The 21,412-nt window shown below is 40.6% G+C and overlaps 2 protein-coding genes across 6 annotated transcripts in view; one reads left to right on the top strand and one right to left on the bottom strand.

The window, feature by feature from the left end:
- LOC133657238 (collagen alpha-1(XIX) chain-like) overlaps window positions 1-21,412 on the bottom strand; it is a 361,915-nt gene that overhangs the window by 166,049 nt on the left and 174,454 nt on the right. The gene's annotated exons all lie outside the window — the stretch shown is intronic.
- LOC133657239 (uncharacterized) lies at window positions 9,982-15,801 on the top strand. 3 transcript variants are annotated; one of them, XM_062058315.1, is made up of 11 exons: window positions 9,982-10,385; window positions 11,091-11,658; window positions 13,332-13,418; window positions 13,506-13,626; window positions 13,720-13,854; window positions 14,007-14,235; window positions 14,333-14,535; window positions 14,634-14,793; window positions 14,919-15,025; window positions 15,118-15,190; window positions 15,289-15,801. In XM_062058315.1, exons 5-10 carry the CDS (start codon window positions 13,828-13,830, stop codon window positions 15,133-15,135), a joined length of 744 nt encoding a protein of 247 aa, XP_061914299.1. In that variant the 5' UTR covers window positions 9,982-10,385; window positions 11,091-11,658; window positions 13,332-13,418; window positions 13,506-13,626; window positions 13,720-13,827; the 3' UTR covers window positions 15,136-15,190; window positions 15,289-15,801. The 3 variants fall into 3 exon arrangements, with proteins under 3 accessions (XP_061914299.1, XP_061914298.1, XP_061914297.1); XM_062058314.1 differs by lacking the exons at window positions 9,982-10,385; window positions 11,091-11,658 and adding an exon at window positions 12,651-12,892; XM_062058313.1 differs by lacking the exons at window positions 9,982-10,385; window positions 11,091-11,658 and adding an exon at window positions 12,651-12,892 and having other exon boundaries at window positions 13,041-13,418.

Raw genomic sequence — 21,412 nt, 5'->3', positions numbered from 1 at the left:
CCTCACCCCACTTCCAGCGCTTCTTGGATCACCGTGGCAATCTCTGTTGCTATGCAACCCTCAGTGTCCTATAAATTTGACAACATCCTTGTTGCTTGATTATTATTTGAGCATTGCAGTGTGAAACCCTCCTTTAGGTCAGAGCAGTGGATTAGAAGGAAGGAGTTACATGTAAGAGTGGGAAATAAGGGATGAGAGGGAAGGAAAGGACGGATGAGGTAGGATAAAGGAGGAGTGGAATAGAGGGAAAACCAACTATTGAGAAAATGAAAAATGGACATGTAGCTTTTGAAAAAAACAGCAAAGCATAAAAAGTAATAGTCTACATTAAATACGGATTGAATAATTGTGGCAGTAAAGCTGTGACATGTCGAGGCTACAATAGACTGACAGCATTTTTGAGACTTCTGACTTAATCCACATGAGTGGCTTCAGCTCTGCAGAGCGTTGTTAAGCGTAGAGCCCGGTCCTGCAACACATGCTCCAATCTGACAGCAAAGTCAACAACGACAGCAACAAAGTGGAGGTGCTGCTTTTTCGGATGACTCCATAATCCCTATCCTGAATGTCAACCCGTTTCCACGTCTGACTGCTCGTGCGTGCCACGGTAACTTCAGAGACGTAAAATGGAGACGACAGAATGTGTTGCTTTTTGGCAAATGTAATGTGAAAATAGGGGGTAATCCACCTGTTGAGCAGGGTCACGAGATAAGGCTTTGAGAAATGACCTCTATCCAGCTTCGGGTGAGTAGTACAGATATCACTTATGTACTGCCTAGGGTTGTACGGTATACCGGTATTAGTATAGTACTGCGATACTAATGAATCATATTCGGTACTATACCGCCTCTGAAAAGTACCGGTCCACCCCCCCTGTCGTCGTCATGTCGTGTCATTGCTGGTTTACGAGCAGAGGAGCATGTTTGGAGTTTTTACATGTCATGTCTGTAAACATGTTTTTGTTTGCCCATGTGCTGTTTGGGTTTTGTACACTTAGTTCCTGCTTTTTCACTCAGAATCAGAATCAGAATCAGAATAGTTTTATTGCCATTGTTTGAGAACGGGTTCACAAACTAGGAATTTTTCTTGGTGCAAACGTGCGACATAAAAACATACAACACATATTTGGTAATAAAAAGAGCTGTAACTGAGCTATCAGATAGACTTAGAAGGAATTCAAGGAATTCAAGGAGCTGCTGTTAGGAGTTATTGTTCATTTGCCTGATGGCCGAGGGGAAAAAACTGTTCAGGTGGCGGGAGGTGTGGGTCTGGATGGAGCGTAGTCTCCTGCCTGAGGGGAGAGGGGAGAATAGCGTGTGTCCAGGGTGAGAAGAGTCAGCTGTGATCCGACCCACACGCCTCCTGGTCCCTTGTTTTGTCACCATAGCAACCATTAGTTTCACCTGTTTCATATTTTGAGTCACGCACCTGTTTTCACTAATCATGTCACCAGTATTTAAACTTGTAGTTGCCAGGCAGTCAGTCTGGCGACATTAACTCTGCTACCTTTCATTCCAAGCCATTGTTCCATGCACATTTTTCATGCCACAATAAGTGTTGTATATTTCATGTTCATAGTTAATTGCCTTTGTGCTAGTCTTTTATTTTCAGTAGCCAAGTTTGTACTTCCGTCCTTGTACGCGCTTTTCGTTTGTTCCTTTTGTTAGTGTTTAAATAAATATGTCCTTACCTTCACGCCTTGCCCGCTCCAACTTCCCTTTGCATTCCGGGAAAACAAAAGACTAGCACAAAGGCAATTAACTATGAACATGAAATATACAACACTTACTGTGGCATGAAAAACGTGCATGGAACAATGGCTTGGAATGAAAGGTAGCAGAGTTGACTGCCTGGCAACTACAAGTTTAAATACTGGTGACATGATTAGTGAAAACAGGTGCGTGACTCAAAATGAGAAACAGGTGACACTAATGGTTGCTATGGTGACAAAACAAGGGAGTGAAAAAGCAGGAACTAAGTGTACAAAACCCAAAAAGCACATGGCCAAACAAAAACATGATCACAGACATGACATTACAAGCAGACACAGTGTGTAGACAGAAAAGGGAGAACGGACGCATTTTGGCTTAAAAACTAACGATAAAGGTGAAGTTATAACACTGAAACGCCCTCAGGAAGAGGTGCTTTAAGACATGGCTAGCTAGCTAGTGGCTAAAGTCCAGCCGCTGTCGGCAGTGTTTTAGCTACTTCTAAATAACTAATCCTCGCCTCCATGGCGACAAATAAAGTAAGTTTCTTACAAGTATCATCCCTGCAGGACGAGGAATAGCTAAACATGCTTCACTACACACCGTAGGAGGATATGATAGCTAACCGCTAACAGCAAGCTAGCACCCTGAATGTAAAAAAATGCCATTGGTGGATCTACACCTGACATCCACTGTAATGATACCAAGTACAATAGTGTATCTAGTCGATACTACTATGATTACATCAATATTTTTTATCGTCACAAATCTTTTTTCCTTTAAAAAAAATGTATATTTTATGTTTTTAACTCAGGAAATATGTCCCTGGACACATGAGGACTTTGAATATGACCAATGCATGATTCTGTAACTACTTGGTATCGGATCGATACCTAAATTTGTGGTATCATCCAATACTAATGTAAAGCATCCAAACAACAGAAGAATAAGCGATTATTACATTTTAACCGAAGTGTAGACAGAACATGTTAAAAGAGAAAGTAAGCAGATATTAACAGTAAATGAACAAGTAGATTAATGATCCATTTTTACAGTTTGTCCCTCATAATGTTAAATAAATAATAGAATGATAAATGACACAATATGTTATTGCATATGTCAGCAGACAAATTAGGAGCCCTTGTTTGTTTACTTACTACTAAAAGACAAGTTGTCTTGTATGTTCACTATTTTATTTAAGGACAAACTTGAAATAAGAAACATATGTTTAATGTACCGTAAGATTTTTTGTTAAAATAAAGCCAATAATGCCATTTTTTGTGGTCCCCCTTATTTAGAAAAGTACCGAAAAGTATCGAATTACATTTTGGTACCGGTACTAAAATTTTGGTATCGGGACAACACTAGTGCGTACAGATGTTTCTCTAAGGTTACATTTCTCCTTTTTTTGTTGAAGAATTGTCGTACATTCTGGGGTAACAGGTCATAGTTTGCTTTGTACATAATTTTAGCTGTTTGCAAATGCATCAATGGAAATGGAAGAGGGTTAGGAAAAAAAACAAGATATTTTGCATGTACAGTACATGCAAAAGAGGGTTTGCAGGGGGAGCAGCAAGCCATTGTTGCATAAGCTGATGCCTCAACACAGGTGTCAAAGACTGTACTTAAAATTGAAACCAACAGAGAGGAGAAATGCGTACAAGCGTAGCAGTGGGTCAAAATGTGTGCGGAGCACAAAAACATGTACATGGCGTCATCACAGGTATTTGGGTTGATTTTTGAGCAAGCTACAATGCAAATAATCGCTTACCACATGTATTCGACTACAGACGGTATTTGGCATTTATTTGAGAAGAGGGATTAATTTAAACAAGGGCTTGTGTCAAGGTGGAGCGAGACACTCTGCTGCAGCGTAAAGGCTTAAGTGTTATCTGCTCGTTTCCCCACTGTCACTTAAGATAGACGGTTTGCACAACACTGCTAATTGAGACACAGCCTGCATTAGAGCGCAGGCCACTATTTGAGGATAAAAGTATCAGATTCACTTGCAGGGTAAATAGATTTGAGTTCCTCTGATGTCTATCAACAAACATCAGGCACAAATTAGGCATGACCCCTTTTTATTTATCTACCAGATCTTGACCTTTCCAAGGCGGCCTGGTTTCTCGTCCAAACATGGACGTCCGATGCTCTCGTCAGCGCAATTCTTTGCTTTTCATTTCCTCTGCTTTTCTACTGTTTGACAAGCAAGTTTAATGTCCTGGAGGCTAAACTTTCTGACATTAGCGAGGCGAGTTGATTTGCTCCAATGTTATGTAGCTCATAGGAGAGCTGACCTTTTCTTGACTGAAAGACTCATATGACACTCACAGTCTTTCTGCCTGAGCAGAGATCACGTCTGCCTCTGGGGACGTGTTCTCAGGCCACCTGAGCCTTTGTCTGAACGCTGCACAGGGCTTCGCTGTCGTCAGCGGCTGCTGCATGTGCTTTGTAAACAAAATTGCACAAAACAGCAGACATGTCCCAATATCTTGTAGTTAATTAACAATTCACAGAACAGGCAGCACAGGGTTGTGTGGCGTTTAACTATTGATTGCATTCAAAACACTAAAAGGAACAATTCTAGAATTGTTCACCCTGCGACCTTGGAATTTGCTTCCCTTGTGCAAACACTCACTTCCTATTGGGTTATTGATGTTTCCTTAGCTCTGACTCTTTCCTGCAATGTTTCTGTATGCACAAAATAACAACTTATACCAGAGATGTCCGATAATGGCTTTTTTGCCGATATCCGATATTCCGATATTGTCCAACTCTTAATTACCGATTCCGATATCAACCGATACCGATATATACAGTCGTGGAATTAACACATTATCATGCCTAATTGTGTTGTGATGCCCCGCTGGATGCATTAAACAATGTAACAAGGTTTTCCAAAATAAATCAACTCAAGTTATGGAAAAAAATGCCAACATGGCACTGCCATATTTATTATTGAAGGCACAAAGTGCATTCTTTTTTTTAACATGCCTCAAAACAGCAGCTTGGAATTTGGGACATGCTCTCTCTGAGAGAGCATGAGGAGGTTGAGGTGGGCGGGGTTGAGGGGGGTGTATATTGTAGCGTCCCGGAAGAGTTAGTGCTGCAAGGGGTTCTGGGTGTTTGTTCTGTTGTGTTTATGTTGTGTTACGGTGCGGATGGTCTCCCGAAATGTGTTTGTCATTCTTGTTTGGTGTGGGTTCACAGTGTGGCGCATATTTGTAACAGTGTTAAAGTTGTTTATATTTCACCCTCAGTGTGACCTGTATGGCTGTTGACCACGTATGCCTTGCATTGTGAAAAGCCGTAGATATTATGTGACTGGGCCGGCACCCAGAGGCAGTGCCCTTAAGGTTTATTGGCGCTCTGTACTTCTCCCTACGTCCGTGTACACATTTATCGGCCGATAATATCGGCAGTTCGATATTATCGGATATCTCATGTAAAGCGACTTTGGGTACTTAGAAAAGCGCTATATAAATCCCTGTTATTATTATTATTATTATTATCTCTAACTTCTACCATGACCACCCACTAACACAGTGTGTCTTATCGATAGGGCCGAGGACCTTTGTTTCTCAGTTGGGGTCTGTGCGTCCCACACCAACGGACAATCTTTCCATCTTAGCAGGTATTCAACCATCTGAGCTTCGCCGCAAGAGAGCCACACTGTCTCTTGCATGCCGAGCACTGGAGCCTGGGCACCTTCTTCATGACCGGCTTCTGTCTCCTCCTTTTAGAGGACACCGGCAGCTTAAATCGAGACACCCATTTGTACCTGCTGCATTGGAATTGCTAAATGACTTTAACCAGTCAAACGGCAGTGTAGCAAACTGGACGGACTACAAATGGAACATGGAATGGCGGGAAAACTCTTCCAGACTCCATGACTACATCCCTGAGGCCAGTACTACACCACCGGGAATATGCTTTCGCAGGCCTGCTTGGGTCATGCGTAATCGCCTTAGTTCTGGCGTCGGTCTTTTCCGCTCAACTATGTGCAAATGGGGTATGGCTACTAGGGGTATGGGAAAAAATCGATTCGAATTCAAATTGCGATTCTGACGTTGTACAATTCAGTATTGATTCTCATTTTTCAAAAATCGATTTAAGAAAAATAAAATTTAATTTTTTATTTTTTTAAATTTATTTATCTATTTTAAATTAATCAATCCAACAAAACAATACACAGCAATGCCATAACAATCAAATCCAATTCCAAAACCAAACCCGGCCCAGCAACACTCAGAACAGCAATAAACAGAGCAATTGAGAGGAGACACAAACACGACACAGAACAATTCCAAAAGTAGTGAAACAAAAATGAATATTATCAACAACAGTATCAATATTAGTTAAAATTTTAACATAGCAGTGATTAAAGATCCCTCATTGACATTATCATTAGACATTTATAAAAATAAAATAAAAAAACAAAAATGAACAATAGTGTCACAGTGGCTTACACTTGCATCGCATCTCATAAGCTTGACAACACACTGTGTCCAATATTTTCACAAAGGTAAAATAAGTCATATTTTTGGTTCATTTAATAGTTGAAACAAATTTACATTATTGCAATCAGTTGATAAAACATTGTCCTTTACAATTGTAAAAGCTTTTTACAAAAATCTACTACTCTGCTTGCATGTCAGCAGACTGGGGTAGATCCAGCTGAAATCCTATGTATTGAATGAATAGAGAATCGTTTTGAATCGGAAAAATATAGTTTTTGAATCGAGAATCGCGTTGAATCGAAAAAAAAAAAATCGATTTATAATCTAATCGTGACCCCAAGAATCGATACTGAATCGAATCGTGGGACACCCAAAGATTCGCAGCCCTAATGGCTACATCTGCAGCATGTGAGTGTGGTGCAGAGGAGCAGACTGCAGACCACATCATAACATCCTGTCCCATATGCCGCCATCCTAACGGGAATCGTGGTCTGGCAGCTAAGGACGAGAGCTTAGTCAGTTGGCTGTTAAACACTTGCCCAGCTGTATAGTGGTTACACCTCTAATCAACATATTTATCCAAACGAAGAAGAAGAAGAAGAAGTTGTGGTCTGCAACAAACAGAAGAAGTCTGGAGCTAAAGTCTGAGAATTATTTCTTGTGCAAAAATTATGACTAAAGTGATTAAGCTGTATTTTTACTTCCACTTAAATTGCATTGATTATTATTGATTTTGAAGTGAATGAATTAACTCATATCATGTTTTGCTTATGGTGAAGATTTATATCCAGCTTGGAGAAGGCAAACCACCGAGTTTAATTAAATAGTGGTACTTCAGTTTGAGCACGTAATAAGATGAGGTCCCTTAGTTTGATATTTGCAGGTGGATTGCATTTCAATTTGAATGTATTAATGGAAAACCCCTTGAGATGCAGCATCTCGTTTTCAAGGGGGACCAAAGACATTTAAAATGAACACAATACAGTACAACTCAGGACAAGTTACACAACAAACAATTACAGACAATCAGTAAAGATAGTTTTGCTCAGATACCTCTCAGCTCACACAACTCTCTCAGAATTTACAATATTTACAATAGAATAACATGTAATGCAGTAAAATAAATATATTATTAAATTAGATTCCAACCAAGGACATACTACATTCAGTGGCATTCAGTTTTAAGGCAAACAAAAAGAGAAATTTTGAAGGGACCAATGGTTGATACAGACCTCAGAGAGACAGGGTTGGATCACTTCTCGTAGTAAAAAGAAGCTCTAATTGGGACTTTGGAAAGCAAAAGTTATAGCCCTATCCTTGAGAGGAGACTACCTGTCTAGCTCAAAGCCAACATTTGAGTTATGACTTAAATGAGTTGTTTTTCAGACACTTTCACATGAACATCTCCCTAAATCAGGGGTGGGCAATTAATTTTTACCGGGGGCCGCATGAGCTACCCGAGCACTGCTGGAGGGCCACATCGACAATATTTCAATTAAATTTTGCTCAATATTATTTTTGATATATACCGTAAGATAAATAATAACAATAATAATAATAATAATAGTAATACTTCAACATAGTGTGTGTAACAGCATTCCATTACTAATATATATAAGTTAACATTAATAATAAATGACAGTAAAATAAGCACACGTATGACTGAGGAGTCATAGTGTAACTTTGTGTGGTGTTTGAGTTGTCCGACTTTTTGTGTGGCCTTAAACGCACCAGTGGTTTAGTGCTATGCGTGTTGGTGACAGATGACAAGTTGGTTTTGGCCTGGTTTGTACGGCAGAAAATGACTAGTTTTTCGAGATAGAATTGTTTTACTCATGTTTTTGGTGTGGTTATGTCCGAATATAAACAGTTTTGTTCAATAAAGTGATCGATATAATTCCTGTCCTCGAAGCATCTCGATAGACGTTACAATAATTGAACGGTGTTCAATTGAACGGTGTTGACGAACACCGTTAGGGCCGCTTGTTGTCACTGTCACTCAAAGTTGCATTGCAAAATTCCATAGAATAAATATGTTTATTTTGTTTAGAATTCAGATGGGATTTGATTTGGTGCGCGGCATATACTTGCTGCGCGCAGCAGACGCTTGAGCAGTGCGCAATTGCGCAGGCACGCACCTTAGGTGAGGGGACGTTGCTTTGCAGTTCATGTGTTGTTGAAAACACGGCATTCCTCATCAACTTTTCTCTTTTTGGCGTCTCGGGTGTAAACCGTGCATCACTTGTCGCTGCATGTGCACCTTCACTCGCAGGTTACACACGGACACACGCCCATAAATAATACTTTTCAAAATAAAAGCAGCACAGTTGTATTGCGCGCAGGACATAGATGTTTTTTCAACTTTATTTTGTAATTGCAGTTGTTCACATTCACTCACAATCACGCATACGTCCACACGGAAGTAATACAAATAACGATTTTCAAAACAAAAGCAGCACCGTTGTATTGCACACTCGACATAGATACTTTTTAAAATTTATTTTGTAATTTATAATTGGCCTCACGCGGGCCGGACAGGGACGCTCAAAGGGCCGGATGCGGCCCGCGGGCCGCAGAATGCCCAGGTCTGCCCTAAATGGTCAGGTTGTGCTGTCCTGACTTAGCACACACCCAGACAGAAAAATAAGGAATAAAAGACCGGTGGTTTGGCTTTTCCAATTTAGGAGTCCTTAATTTTTGTCCTAGTCCTGTTTAATGACGCTCGCTTGTAATAAAGCAACTTTTTGTTCAGCAAAGCGTCTCCGACGTCTCTCTCGATTCTGCCGCACTTCCGTGTTGCCCTCCTTCCCCGGAGGGGGTTACATAACCAGAAATACACTTCAATTTAGTTAGAATGTATTTATTTTAGCACTGCATAATTGCACGTACATTTATTGCTCATAAATCCCTTCTTTTGCTGCATACCGTATTTTCCGCACTATAAGGCGCACTTAAAAACCACACATTATCCCAAAAGCTGACAGTGCGCCTTATAATCCGGTGCGCATTATATATGGATTAATATTAATATTCCATCCATCCATCCATCCATCCATTTTCTACCACTTATTCCCTTCGGGGTCGCGGGGGGCGCTGGAGCCTGTATCAGCTACAATCAGGCGGAAGGCGGGGTACACCCTGGACAAGTCGCCACCTCATCGCAGGGCCAACACAGATAGACAGACAACATTCACACTCACATTCACACACTAGGGCCAATTTAGTGTTGCCAATCAACCTATCCCCAGGTGCATGTCTTTGGAGGTGGGAGGAAACCGGAGTACCCGGAGGGAACCCACGCAGTCACGGGGAGGACATGCAAACTCCACACAGAATGATCCCGAGGCTGGGATTGAACACACGACTACTCAGGACCTTCATATTGTGAGGCAGACGCACTAACGCCTCTTCCACAGTGCTGCCCAGAATAATATTAATATTCATTTTCATAAAGTTTAGGTCTCGCAACTACGTTAAACAGCCGCCATATGTTTTCCCAGTAGAAGAAGAAGAAGCGTGCGGTGCATGCTGGGATATGAGATGTTTCATTTCCATTTGTGTGTTTATTTAAAGACACCAAAATGGCTCCAATTAAGTGTGTTGTCTGTCTAATTATAAATAATGCAGACGAGGCGTGTTGGCTGAGTTCTCAACGTTTACTCACAGCGTGCTCATAACCACATTCTAACTGCCGGCATACAACTACGCTTCTCAAGGCTACCGCGCATGCTCGTCACTACCGTTGCATGCTGGGTAGTGTAGTTGTTATATTCGCTATCTCATAACCTCACATTAAGAGACACGCTTACGCGCTTAATTCAATACTCGCCGCCATTCCGGGTGGATTGACAAAAGAACTCCAGCCGCTAGATATTGGTGTCAACAGGGCATTCGAAGCTAGACTGCTAACTGCGTGGGAACAGTGGATGACAGAAGGCAAACACACATTCACCAAGACAGGGAGACGGCGCCGGACGACATACGCCACTATCTGCCAGTGGATCCTAAATGCCTGGGCTGATTCAGTCTCAACTGTGGTCCGAGCTTTCAGGAAGGCAGGAATTGTCACTGACCTGCTAAACAGCAGCGACACTCACTCCATTAATGACGACTTCGACGAGACAGACCCGGCCATGTTGGATGCCGTATTCACTCAACTGTTTAATTCGGACACTGATAATTCGAGGTATTCGTGAATGAGGAATAACTTCATTAAGTGAGCTTTACATGTTTATTTTGTGTGTTGTGTTGTGTGACATTAACGTTTGAGCAACGTTGAGTTATTGATATGTTGTTATTGCTCTGCACTATTCCGAGTGTTACTATATTGTGATAGCACTAACATTTGATTTACGTAACACGAGTAAATCGGCTGTTTATTCATTTTGGGAGTGAACATAGTTGTCAGAACGCTGGTTTGTAATCTATTAATAAAGTTTGACTGACCTATCTGACTGTTTTGTTGACATAGGTGCGCCTTATATATGAACAAAGTTTTGAAATATGCCATTCATTGAAGGTGCGCCATATAATCCGGTACGCCTTATAGTGCAGAAAATACGGTAATTGGTTAATATTTATTTTCGACCAAAGCCTTGACAATAACCTTTGTGATTTGTGATTGTGCTTTCATATTATTTGACAAGGTTAAACTATAAGTAGGTTAAATATAATTATTGACTATGATTAAAACCAAGAGTAAATGACTAATTCAGTGTTAATGTTTCAATGGGCCCCAGATCCCTTTGTAGTCGAAAAGTTGGGCCCCGAGGTCAAAAATGTTAAGAACCCCTGCACTAACACAACTAATCTTTGTATGGTCTTGAAATATTATTTCTTTCATGTATATGTGTTTTTTAGTTGTAGGATTACTGGATGAGAACAATTATAACCATATGTTAACATACAATGTATATTATAGGTGTCTGAAGTGTCTCTATGGAAGATTACCACAAACTGCTAAAGAAGATTTTACTGTTGGAAGTAAAAATTAATCGGTTGGAAGTGAATTTAAAAGTGAATGGACAATGTGGCAACAACACCACTCTAGCACTCCTGTCGACAGAAAACACTGGACAGCACCATGCTACAACCCAGCTAACTAGCAACAATGAAGCTACGAAGAAACGGGAGGCCCCTGTAGAGGGTAATAAATCTACCAGCGATAATCCTCCCTGGAACACACTCAGTGCGAAGCCAAAGAGAAGACCGCCTCCCTGCGACGAGGGAGAATGGATATCTGGCAGGACCCAGCGCCCCGATATCTCTGATCTGACCGGCTGGCCTGTGCTACTATTTTCAGCCAGGTATACTGCGTCATCAACTCCACTGCCACGTAGGACACACCTGGGACAGCTGAGAAGAGGAGAACTACCAAGAAACCTCCCCAGCAAGCAAGTGTCCAACTAAAGAACAGGTTTGCTCCACTGTTGATGGACAATGGATCCCCCTCTGATTGCCTGAATAACCCACCATCACCATGCAGAAGGGTAAGAACTGCTAACTTTAAACCACAGAGAAAGCTAACGAGAGCTCCTGAAAATCTGATTGTGGGGGACTTTTCTGTAAAACATATGAAAAGCAAATAATAACACCAAAGTACTCTGCTTTCCGAAGGATATGGTATCTGACATGGAAAAAAGAATCCTGGAAATTGTCGCTGCACACCCAAATGTGAAAAATATCATCCTGCACATTGGTTGTAATGACATTAAAAAACAACAATCAAGAGAGCTGAAAGAGCACTTCAATAAACTCTTTGAAACAGTCAGCGCGGTGAATGCTGACGTTTTTATCAGTGGTCCTCTACCCCCAATCAGGAGAGGAGCTGAGAGATTCAGTAGACTTTACTCGCTGAATGAGTGGCTATCAAGTGCACCTCTTGCTCGTTCAATGCATTTTATTGACAATTTTAGCCTTTTCTGGGACCGCAGGCATCTTTTTAAGGCAGACGGACTTTGCCTAAATAAGATGGGAGTAAAGCATTAAAGTAAAGCATGGGAGTAACATTGACCATCATTGCTATGCCAATGACACCCAAATCTATGTAGCGCTATCACCAAATGACTATCGCCCCATAGATCTTCTGTGCCAGTGCATTGAGCAAGTCAAACACTGGATGTGCCAACATTTCCTACAACTAAATGAAGATAAAACTGAGATAATTGTTTTTGGTGCTAAAAAAGAAAGGTTTAAAGTCATCCACCCAGGTAACACCTAACGTTAACGTAACGTTTCCTTATGGTTCTCTTTTGGTATGCAAGATGAGAACGTTCTAAGACCGTTCTAAGAACAGTCTTAGAACATTTAAAAAATATGGTTGTTTTTTTTTATACGTTCTTAGAACGTTCTCCTCTATATACCAAATATAATTTGCCTGCAATGGAAACAGCAACTGTTAGGCTTTTATAAGTGTTTTTTTTTCGCAAATGTACTTTTTATACAGTATGTTGTAACGTTTCCCTAACTTTCTGCGAAAGTGTTGTGTTTTGTGAACAATCTGACGCCGGCTGAGTCAAGGCTGCACGCACAGTAGGTGGCGGTAATGCACACACAAGGTTGCTTGCCAACCGCCATAAAAATCAGAAGAAGAAGAAGAAGAAGGAGAAGAAGACTGCGCGCATGCACAATTGAAGCTGCTCCGTGAGACAAAGAAGGACGAAGGCTAACTACTTCCAGAATCCCGATTTTAAAGCAATTTGGTGCGCCATCCATTTATCACAAGTAAGTATAGAAAGAGTGAAATACGAAGCACGTTTTTGTATAACAATTTCCAACCTACATGATTAATTTCAGTCCATTTTACGGTTTTAGCGTTGTGTGTAAATGCGCGCCATGCGCCGGCGCTAACTGGCATACATTTCTCGTGCAGGTTGGCTGTTATAAAGTTTCCAAACTGACCAAAGACCAACGAATGACTTCTGAAGAAGGGTGGATTAATTTGTAGTTTAGTTAAACAATAATTTGCCATAGCATATTCATGGGGATACTGCATGCATTTTGAACAGATCAATAACCAGTAGTAAGTATAGAAGGTCTGCTTGGAGCATGTCTAACCAGAAGAGTGTGTGCAGACTAAGAATAACTGACTAACTGTATCAGGATTAATAAATAACCCTTTGATGCAGTATTGAAATGGTAATATTATCTGATTGTTTTCCAGATGGCTCCTTCTTTTGTGGTTGTTGAGTTCCTTGGTGAACATTCAGTCGCTGTTGTCCCAACCAAATGGACAGAAGATGATGGAAAGGTTATTACTTTTTCTGAAAAGTACTGTGCATAGGCATAATATTGTAGCTTATTATTATGTCATTCATCATGATTATTTTATCTTCAGAATACCTTCTGCTGTTGGCCAAGGCCAAATCCTACCCACTCCAGAATCCGGAAAGCTGAGATTCCTGACAAACAATTCTGGGAGAAGCTGCCAATTCAGGTTTTCAGGAAAACATTGACTGGTAAGGGAATATTGTCTAAGTCATATCATGTATATTTTAAACAACATAAGTTAAATTCATCTTGAGTCATCGGCATACTTTGAAATTTTGCAGAAGACTTTGACAAGGCCCTTCAATACGAAAAACAAGCTGAAATGTTTTCGAGCCCAGAAGAAGTGTTAACCAAACGGAGCCACATCACCCCTGAACGTTATAGAAACGATGAGGAAGATGTGTTTGATGCTGACGGTATAGTCACTTTTCAAAGACTGTTTACTTACAATACTCAAATACTACTTAGTGGTGCATACATTTTTTTGTCTTCGTTGGTTTAGATGAAGAGGAAATTCGGCCAAAAAAGAAGTGACAGAGCTCCCAACCTTTAACTTTCCAATCTCCAGCAAGTACCAGACCACTTCAGCCAGTACCAGCCAATACCAGACCACTCCAAGGCATCCAGGCCGACCTCACAGCCCAGCGAGAAGCAGCACTTCCAGGCTCAGTCCAGACAGGAATGCATCCAGCTCAAGCCAGTACCAGACCGCTCAAGCCAGTACCAGACCACTCCAGCCAGTATGAGTCAGTACCAGACCGCTCCAAGAAGCAGCAGGAATGCCCTTGACAGTGAACGTTAGTTGGCTATTTAACTGTTGATAGGTGGTGTTAAACAGGCTGTTACAACGGGCAGTAATACGAATTACCTCTTTGACTTTTGTTGTCTTTGCAGTTTTCCAATTGAACATGAAAGTTCAAAATATACTTGAGAACCAGGGAGAAATGATGCGCATGCTGAGAGGGCTGGCAGCACAGTCTGTGGGGCCAGAATCTGTGGATGTTCAAGATCTCATTGATCAGCCTTTCGAGACTCTTGAGCAGCTGAAGGCCTTCTGTGAACGGCTCGACACTGATCTTCTGCTCAGAAAGCAGCTGGTAATTATTTTTAATTCCCCACTGCAAAAATATCTTGCTCAGTTATCAAAAAACAATTTCTAATCAAGTACAATATTGTTGTTTATTTATTTGTATAGGTGAAAGCTCTTACTGCTCTTGGTGGGCAGAATTTGGCAGACACGGTGAGGACAATGCTGAGGAAAATTGCCACAAACAAAGTCCTGGAGCAGCTTGGCCTCCATGGAAAGTCAGGAAAAGTGGCAATTGAGGACTTGACCCTTTACAGAATAATAAATAGTAAGTGTTAATAATAGGTTTGCATCTTTGAGCATATGTTGCATGTATGCTCACAAGGTCGATCTAGCTGTTATTATTACAGTATTTATTCTAAAGGGAATTCTAAATTGTGCTGGTGATTGCAGAGGCATGCAGGGGTGTTTACAAGCAGACGACCACAGCTGAAGTGGATTGTGAGCTTGGAGAGGTCCTGAAACTGGCCACTTTTCGAAAGGGAGGTTCAAAATTTGAGGTACGGAGAAGAGAAGATATCCCAATTTTGAATTCCATTTTATTGAAGTTCCACTGCATGTCTTTTGAATTTGCAATTATAACTACTTGCAGGAGAAGAGGAGGAATTAAGAGGGAGGACAAAAAAGGAAAAAGAAACAAGCAAAAGAACAGAGTGAGATGAGAGGTAAATGATTTAATATTATGCCAATGTTTTAATTCAATTCAATTAATCTACATTCAAGTGCTGTCTTTGTTGTATTTGTGATAATTATTTACTTCCAGGATTTGGGTTTCCCTGCTTGGGCTGCTGCCCCCGCGACCCGACCTCGGATAAGCGGAAGAAGATGGATGGAGGGATGGATGGATTTACTTCCAGGAAGAAAACCAAGAAGGGGCAGGATACACTGACGCGCACGACCAAGACCACTGCATTCCATTCCTTTTATAAATGATAAATGATAAATGGGTTATATATAGCTATACAAGTATATACTTGTATAGCGCTTTTCTACCTTCAAGGTACTCAAAGCGCAATTGACAGTATTTCCACATTCACCCATTCACACACACATTCACACACTGATGGAGGGAGCTGCCATGCAAGGCGCTACCAGCACCCATCAGGAGCAAGGGTGAAGTGTCTTGCCCAAGGACACAACGGACGTGCCTAGGATGGAAGAAGGTGGGGATTGAACCCCAGTAACCATCAACCCTCCGATTGCTGGCACGGCCACTCTACCAACTTCGCCACGCCGTCCCCATTTTTGTATTATATCACTAATAAATAATTATTTCTGTTGAAATCACTATCACAAATAAAGAATTAATTCTGTTGAAATTTCTGTTTGAGTGTTATTCCTGACAATATAGCATAAAAACAGATGTAAATAGCATGTTCCTAAACAGTTCCCTAAACGTTCTAGCCAAACGTTCTTGGCTAACGTTCTGCTAACCAAGCAAGAACTCCACAACCAAACGTTCTTTGAACGTTATTAACGAACGTTCCCAGATCAATGCCACAACGTTCTCCTAACGTTCACATAACGTTCCCTTGTTACCTGGGCAACACCTTCAATCACTGTCCCTGAAAACCTCAAATAAAGCCAGAAATCTTGGGGTTATTTTAGATTATTATTTACATTTTGACAGTCACATCAAATCAGTAACAAAATCGGCCTACTATCACCTCAAAAATGTAACAAGACTTAGAGGGCTCATGTCAGCTCAAGACTTAGAAAAACTTGTACATGTCTTTATTACCAGTAGGCTAGACTATTGTAATGGTCTCCTTGCAGGTCTTCCAAAAAAAACTGTCAGGCAGCTACAGCTTGTTCAGAACGCTGCGGCTAGAGTTCTAACAAAGACCAAAAAATGTGAGCACATTACACCAATTCTTAAATCCTTACATTGGCTCTCTGTACATCAGAGAATTGATTTCAAAATCCTCCTGCTCACATATAAGTCACTACATGGTCTAGGGCCGAAGTATATCACTGATATGCTCCCACTATATAAGCCCTCTAGATCAGTGGTCCCCAACCACCGATTGGTACCGGGCCGCACAAGAAATTTATAAAAAAAAAAAAAAAAAAAGTTTTTTTTATTAAATCAACATAAAAAACACAATGTATACATTCTATATCAATATAGATAAATACAGTCTGCAGGGATACAGTCCGTAAGCACACATGATTGCATTTCTTTATGAAAAAAAAAATAAATAAAAAATAAAAATACACCCCCCCCCCCGGTCCGTGAGACACATTTTCAAGCGTTGACCGGTCCGCAGCCATAAAAAGGTTGGGGACCACTGCTCTAGATCACTAAGATCTTCTGAGACCAATCTGTTAGCGGTTCCCAGAGTAAACTCAAATCAAGGGAGAGCATCATTCAGTCACTATGCAACAAATAGCTGGAATAAACTTCCTAAAGATGTCAGACTTTCCCCAACTCTGACTACTTTTAAAATTATACTGAAAACTTTTTTGTTCACCTTAGGTTTCAGCTAAATCTTTTAATCTTTTAACTTTTAACGTCCGCACTGTTTTTATTTTTTATTGTCTGCATTTCCAATTTTGCTTTTATTTTCTTTCATTTCTCTTTGTTGTACCACATGTTGTGCTGTGAAGCACTTTGAGTCTGCCTTGTGTATGAAAAGTGCTATACAAATAAAGTTGCCTTGCCTTGCCTTGAAGACAAAAGCTTTTTTTTAAGCACATGACTTATTAAAACAAAATACATAACAAAATCACGGCCCACTTCAAACATTTCAAAGTCGGACTGACACCACACAATAATATACAAATATGAAAACTTATGAGGGATAAAAAGGTAGAAATGCTAAATGTTAATCAGATAACGCGAAGACTGAGCGGAGGCTTTGTCTTTTTGTTTGTGTCTTGAAGTACTTTGGATTGATTTTTGCACTTTGAAATGGGACCTAAGATTATTTTTTTGTAAACACCTCCTTGTGGTCGAGATAGTATGTATTGGCTATGTTGTGTACATTTTGCGACACAGTTTATAAGAGGCTTGTAGGGATGGTATATAGCCTCTTATGTTTTTTCCTGACCTAACGTATATTCCGCATATTGAGCACTGAATAACGAAGAAACCACAGAAACCTCGACTATAAATATAAATATATATATATATGCACACACACACACACACACACACACACACACACACACACACACACACACACACACACACACACACACACACACACACACACACACACACACACACACACACACACACACACACACACACACACACACACACACACACACACACACACACACACACGCACACACACACACAGCCCGGCCCTTGGCCAAATTTTTTTTTAGCCGAGTCAAAAAGTTTTGGGACCCCTGGGGCCGTACTTATCAAGCTTCTTAGAATTACTCCTAAGAAGTCTGCTAAGAGTTGACTTAAGAGTAAATAAATTCTTCGCTGAAAGCTGCACTTAAAAGTTAGTTATCAAGCGTCTTACTCACACTTTCAGCGAAGTGTAGGACTGAATCTTAAGTGTCACACTCAGAGCTGAATTACGACATTACTATGTGCCGTAAACGGAATTTTAGGTGACGTCATTTCTGTGTCCATAGAAATGACCAATCACGGAAGGGAATCCGTTGTCTAAGAATAAAGAAATATTTTGGAAATATTTAAGTGGACAATGGGAGTGTATATTTTGACAATAAACTACAAAATAATACAAAACAAACTAGTCCCCGTCGGCACTCACGCTACCGCTCCCTCTCTTCTATCGCCCACACACTCACTGACGTCACTCACCTCACGGCCACACACATACGCTACTGTCATAACATTTTCTTTCCAATTCATTAATTAGGCAACTAATTTGAAACTGGTGTGGGTGGCTCTATATATACTAGCCCACTGCAGCCACATGCAGAAATCAACAAAGAATCGAAAAGTATTAAATCTGTGACAAAAATAATATCCGCTCTGTCTAAACGATACCGTTTGATCAGCTGCTCGTCATCAAAAAAACAAAAAAACATTGTTCCGTTCCCTGAACGTTCGCGTACGTCTCTCTCGCCTCAGTGCCATCCCCTGCTGGCAACTCCTAACCACTTAAGACACCTCTGAAGGTCTCTTAAATATCGTGGAGAGTAGGAGTGATTCTTAGACTTAAGAACGTTGATAAAAAGCTTTTATTCTTAAGTTTGAGAGTAGGACTAAATTTCGCAAATTCTCAGGACTTAAGTGTAAAATGGCACTCTAAGAAGCTTGATAAGTACGGCCCCTGATCTATAGGATCCTAAAAAAAAGACACGTGTGTTCTTGTGTCTCATAATGATTGTGAACGATAGGCAACATTTCAAAAAAAGTGCAGTTCACCTTTAAAACCTAAATATAATATTGGGATACACAGACAGGATTGCAATTACAGGTAAAACATCAACAACTGTGCACATATTTCTCAAGAAGAGTTGGATATACAGCATAATTATGTTGTCAGAAAGCTGCTTTTATAATAAATTGAAATCCAAGCCTCCAAAGCACACATTTCAAGCTCCACTTCCATTAATGTGACCGTTTTATGCCTAACAGATAATTAGTGAATTTACACTGATGCAGACTTTCCTGCTAACTAGTGGGCAACATTTCTGAGAAAAATATAGCGTGTGCTCCTTGTTTGGAATGTCAGAAAAAAACCCGCAGCTTCACTTGCTCCTCATTAAGGCTGTCATTACTGCCAATAACGATGCATACACGCTTGTTACTGGCCAAGCCGAATGCCATCTAAGGACACTGCACACGCTCAGGAGGAAGCCCGGGCCACTGGAGCTTGCTGAGATCCCTTGCACTTTGTAAAAAGCTTCAATAAAATAGGATTTGTTCCAGTTGTTTACTGAGGGTTAAGAGGAGAGGACGGGGCAGGAAGAGAACGGCAAAGCCGACAGCTGCCTGGCAGGGGCTCAAATGCAGCTTAGCATTTTACCATTCTGACTGGCACACAATGCTCCCCTTTAACTCCCAGCCATCTAAATATTCAGGGTGGTATAAAGAGACGGCTGACACTGCAGCCGCCGTAAGACACTGCTCACTTGGCCGATATTGCACCTACAGTCTCTTGGCGGAAGTTTCCATGAAGCTTTTTTTTTGATTTTTTTTTTTGCAACCACTAGATGGCAAAGTAGCTTCACCGCAAAGCCAGCCGGGGCCTGCACCATGTGAGCATGGATGTCCTCAATGCATGAATGTATGATGCATGCTGGGTAATATCTCTAATTAAGCAGAGCAACAATTAGACGCAGACCAAACGTAAAGAACATTGGTTTGTAGAGGGCTCAAACATGGACGAGACTAAGTGAGAGACGGCACAAAGGGACACAGGTGGTCATTTAAGAGACTGATGAGTGGGGAGTCAAATATATTGTACATACAAATACACATATATACTCACATACACACAGTTATTCATTCATACACACATAGGTACCTACGCTCCCACATACATACACAAATACAGTACATAACTACCCCACTCGAAGTTCGTACATCCACACGCACATTCACTGTACAAACATACATATACAAAAAATGTACATATACATTCACTGTACAAACATAAATATACACATACTGTACGTATATATTCACTGTACAAACATACATATACACATACTGTACATATACATTCACTGTAAAAACATACATATACACATTAACGTTGTTGCCCTATGGGAAACTGGGTAACACATGACACACTGACAAAGCTTAACCAATTGTTATTATAACAATCTACAAGGTTAATATAGTTGGCTTCTCTTTCTTCCCCTCCATTTATCTGCTTTCTTTTGTATTTCAAGTTATCATTACATTAATGTATTGTTGCATCTGAACAATTGTATTGTTGATAATAGAGGTAATTGCTATTATTCATTATCAATAGTGCTATTTCTATTGATATTTGTAATGCTCCATTTGTAATGTAATAATGTTCATTGTCATTTCTGTATTATTGATTTCATTAACTGCTTCTTTGCTATCACTTTTACCATCATATCTGTACATATCCTATTTGCTGATGTTGTTCTATTGTTGTTGTTGTTATTCTTATTGTTGTGTTTGCTGTTGTTGTTTTTGTCTCTCTGTCTTATCCCTCTCTTGTCCCCACAATTCCCCCTCTGTCTTCTTTTTTCTCTCTTTCTATCCCCTCCTGTCCGGCCCGGCTGCACCAAATAATAATATAAGTTCCTTTAAATAAAGTCAAGTACAAATAAGGCAACAAGAGAAGTATCCTACACTTCTCTTTTGTAAAGTAAATTTGTACAGCCGACATGGGCATCTACATCAACATTATGATTTGCCTGAGAAGCTGGACAGGACAAAAAAACAAAAAACAAACAAAAAAAAGAGACTGATGAGCAATGTAGTAATTTTAGAACTATTTCAGCAAACTCCCGCAAAGTTTGCTGTGGGCAAACACAGGAAATGCAGACGGCGGATGTCGGCAGAGACACCGCCAATGCAGTCCCTTGGGTGTCTGTTTTACAACCGCCACATCCCTACCCCATCTTCAGTGATGACTTTTAAGAGCTCATTGACTTTAACAACTGCTAAGAAGAGAATGGAAGGGGTGATGATATGATTGGAATTTGCATTTTTCCGCAGTGAAGACGATAAATCTATATTCAACTATGAATCAGATGAATGTCTTGCCGTGTTCCAATGCCAGCTGTTTCTGCGTGTCCGTTTGCCTTAAGAAATTCCCAGCCCCTAATAGATGTCGGTATTAGTTTTGGCGGGTTGGAATTTTTGCAGTCTCATCCGGACTTTTGGCTGCATTATTCATCCAGATTGCTCTCTTCCTATGTTTACAGAGTGCGGGGTGTTTCATTACGGCATTATCCAATAACTGAAC

This window comes from Entelurus aequoreus, linkage group LG09 (genome assembly GCF_033978785.1).
Source record: "Entelurus aequoreus isolate RoL-2023_Sb linkage group LG09, RoL_Eaeq_v1.1, whole genome shotgun sequence".
NCBI lineage: Eukaryota > Metazoa > Chordata > Actinopteri > Syngnathiformes > Syngnathidae > Entelurus > Entelurus aequoreus.
The sequence above is the reverse complement of the archived record's forward strand: the minus strand, read 5'-3'. Positions and strand labels throughout refer to the sequence as shown.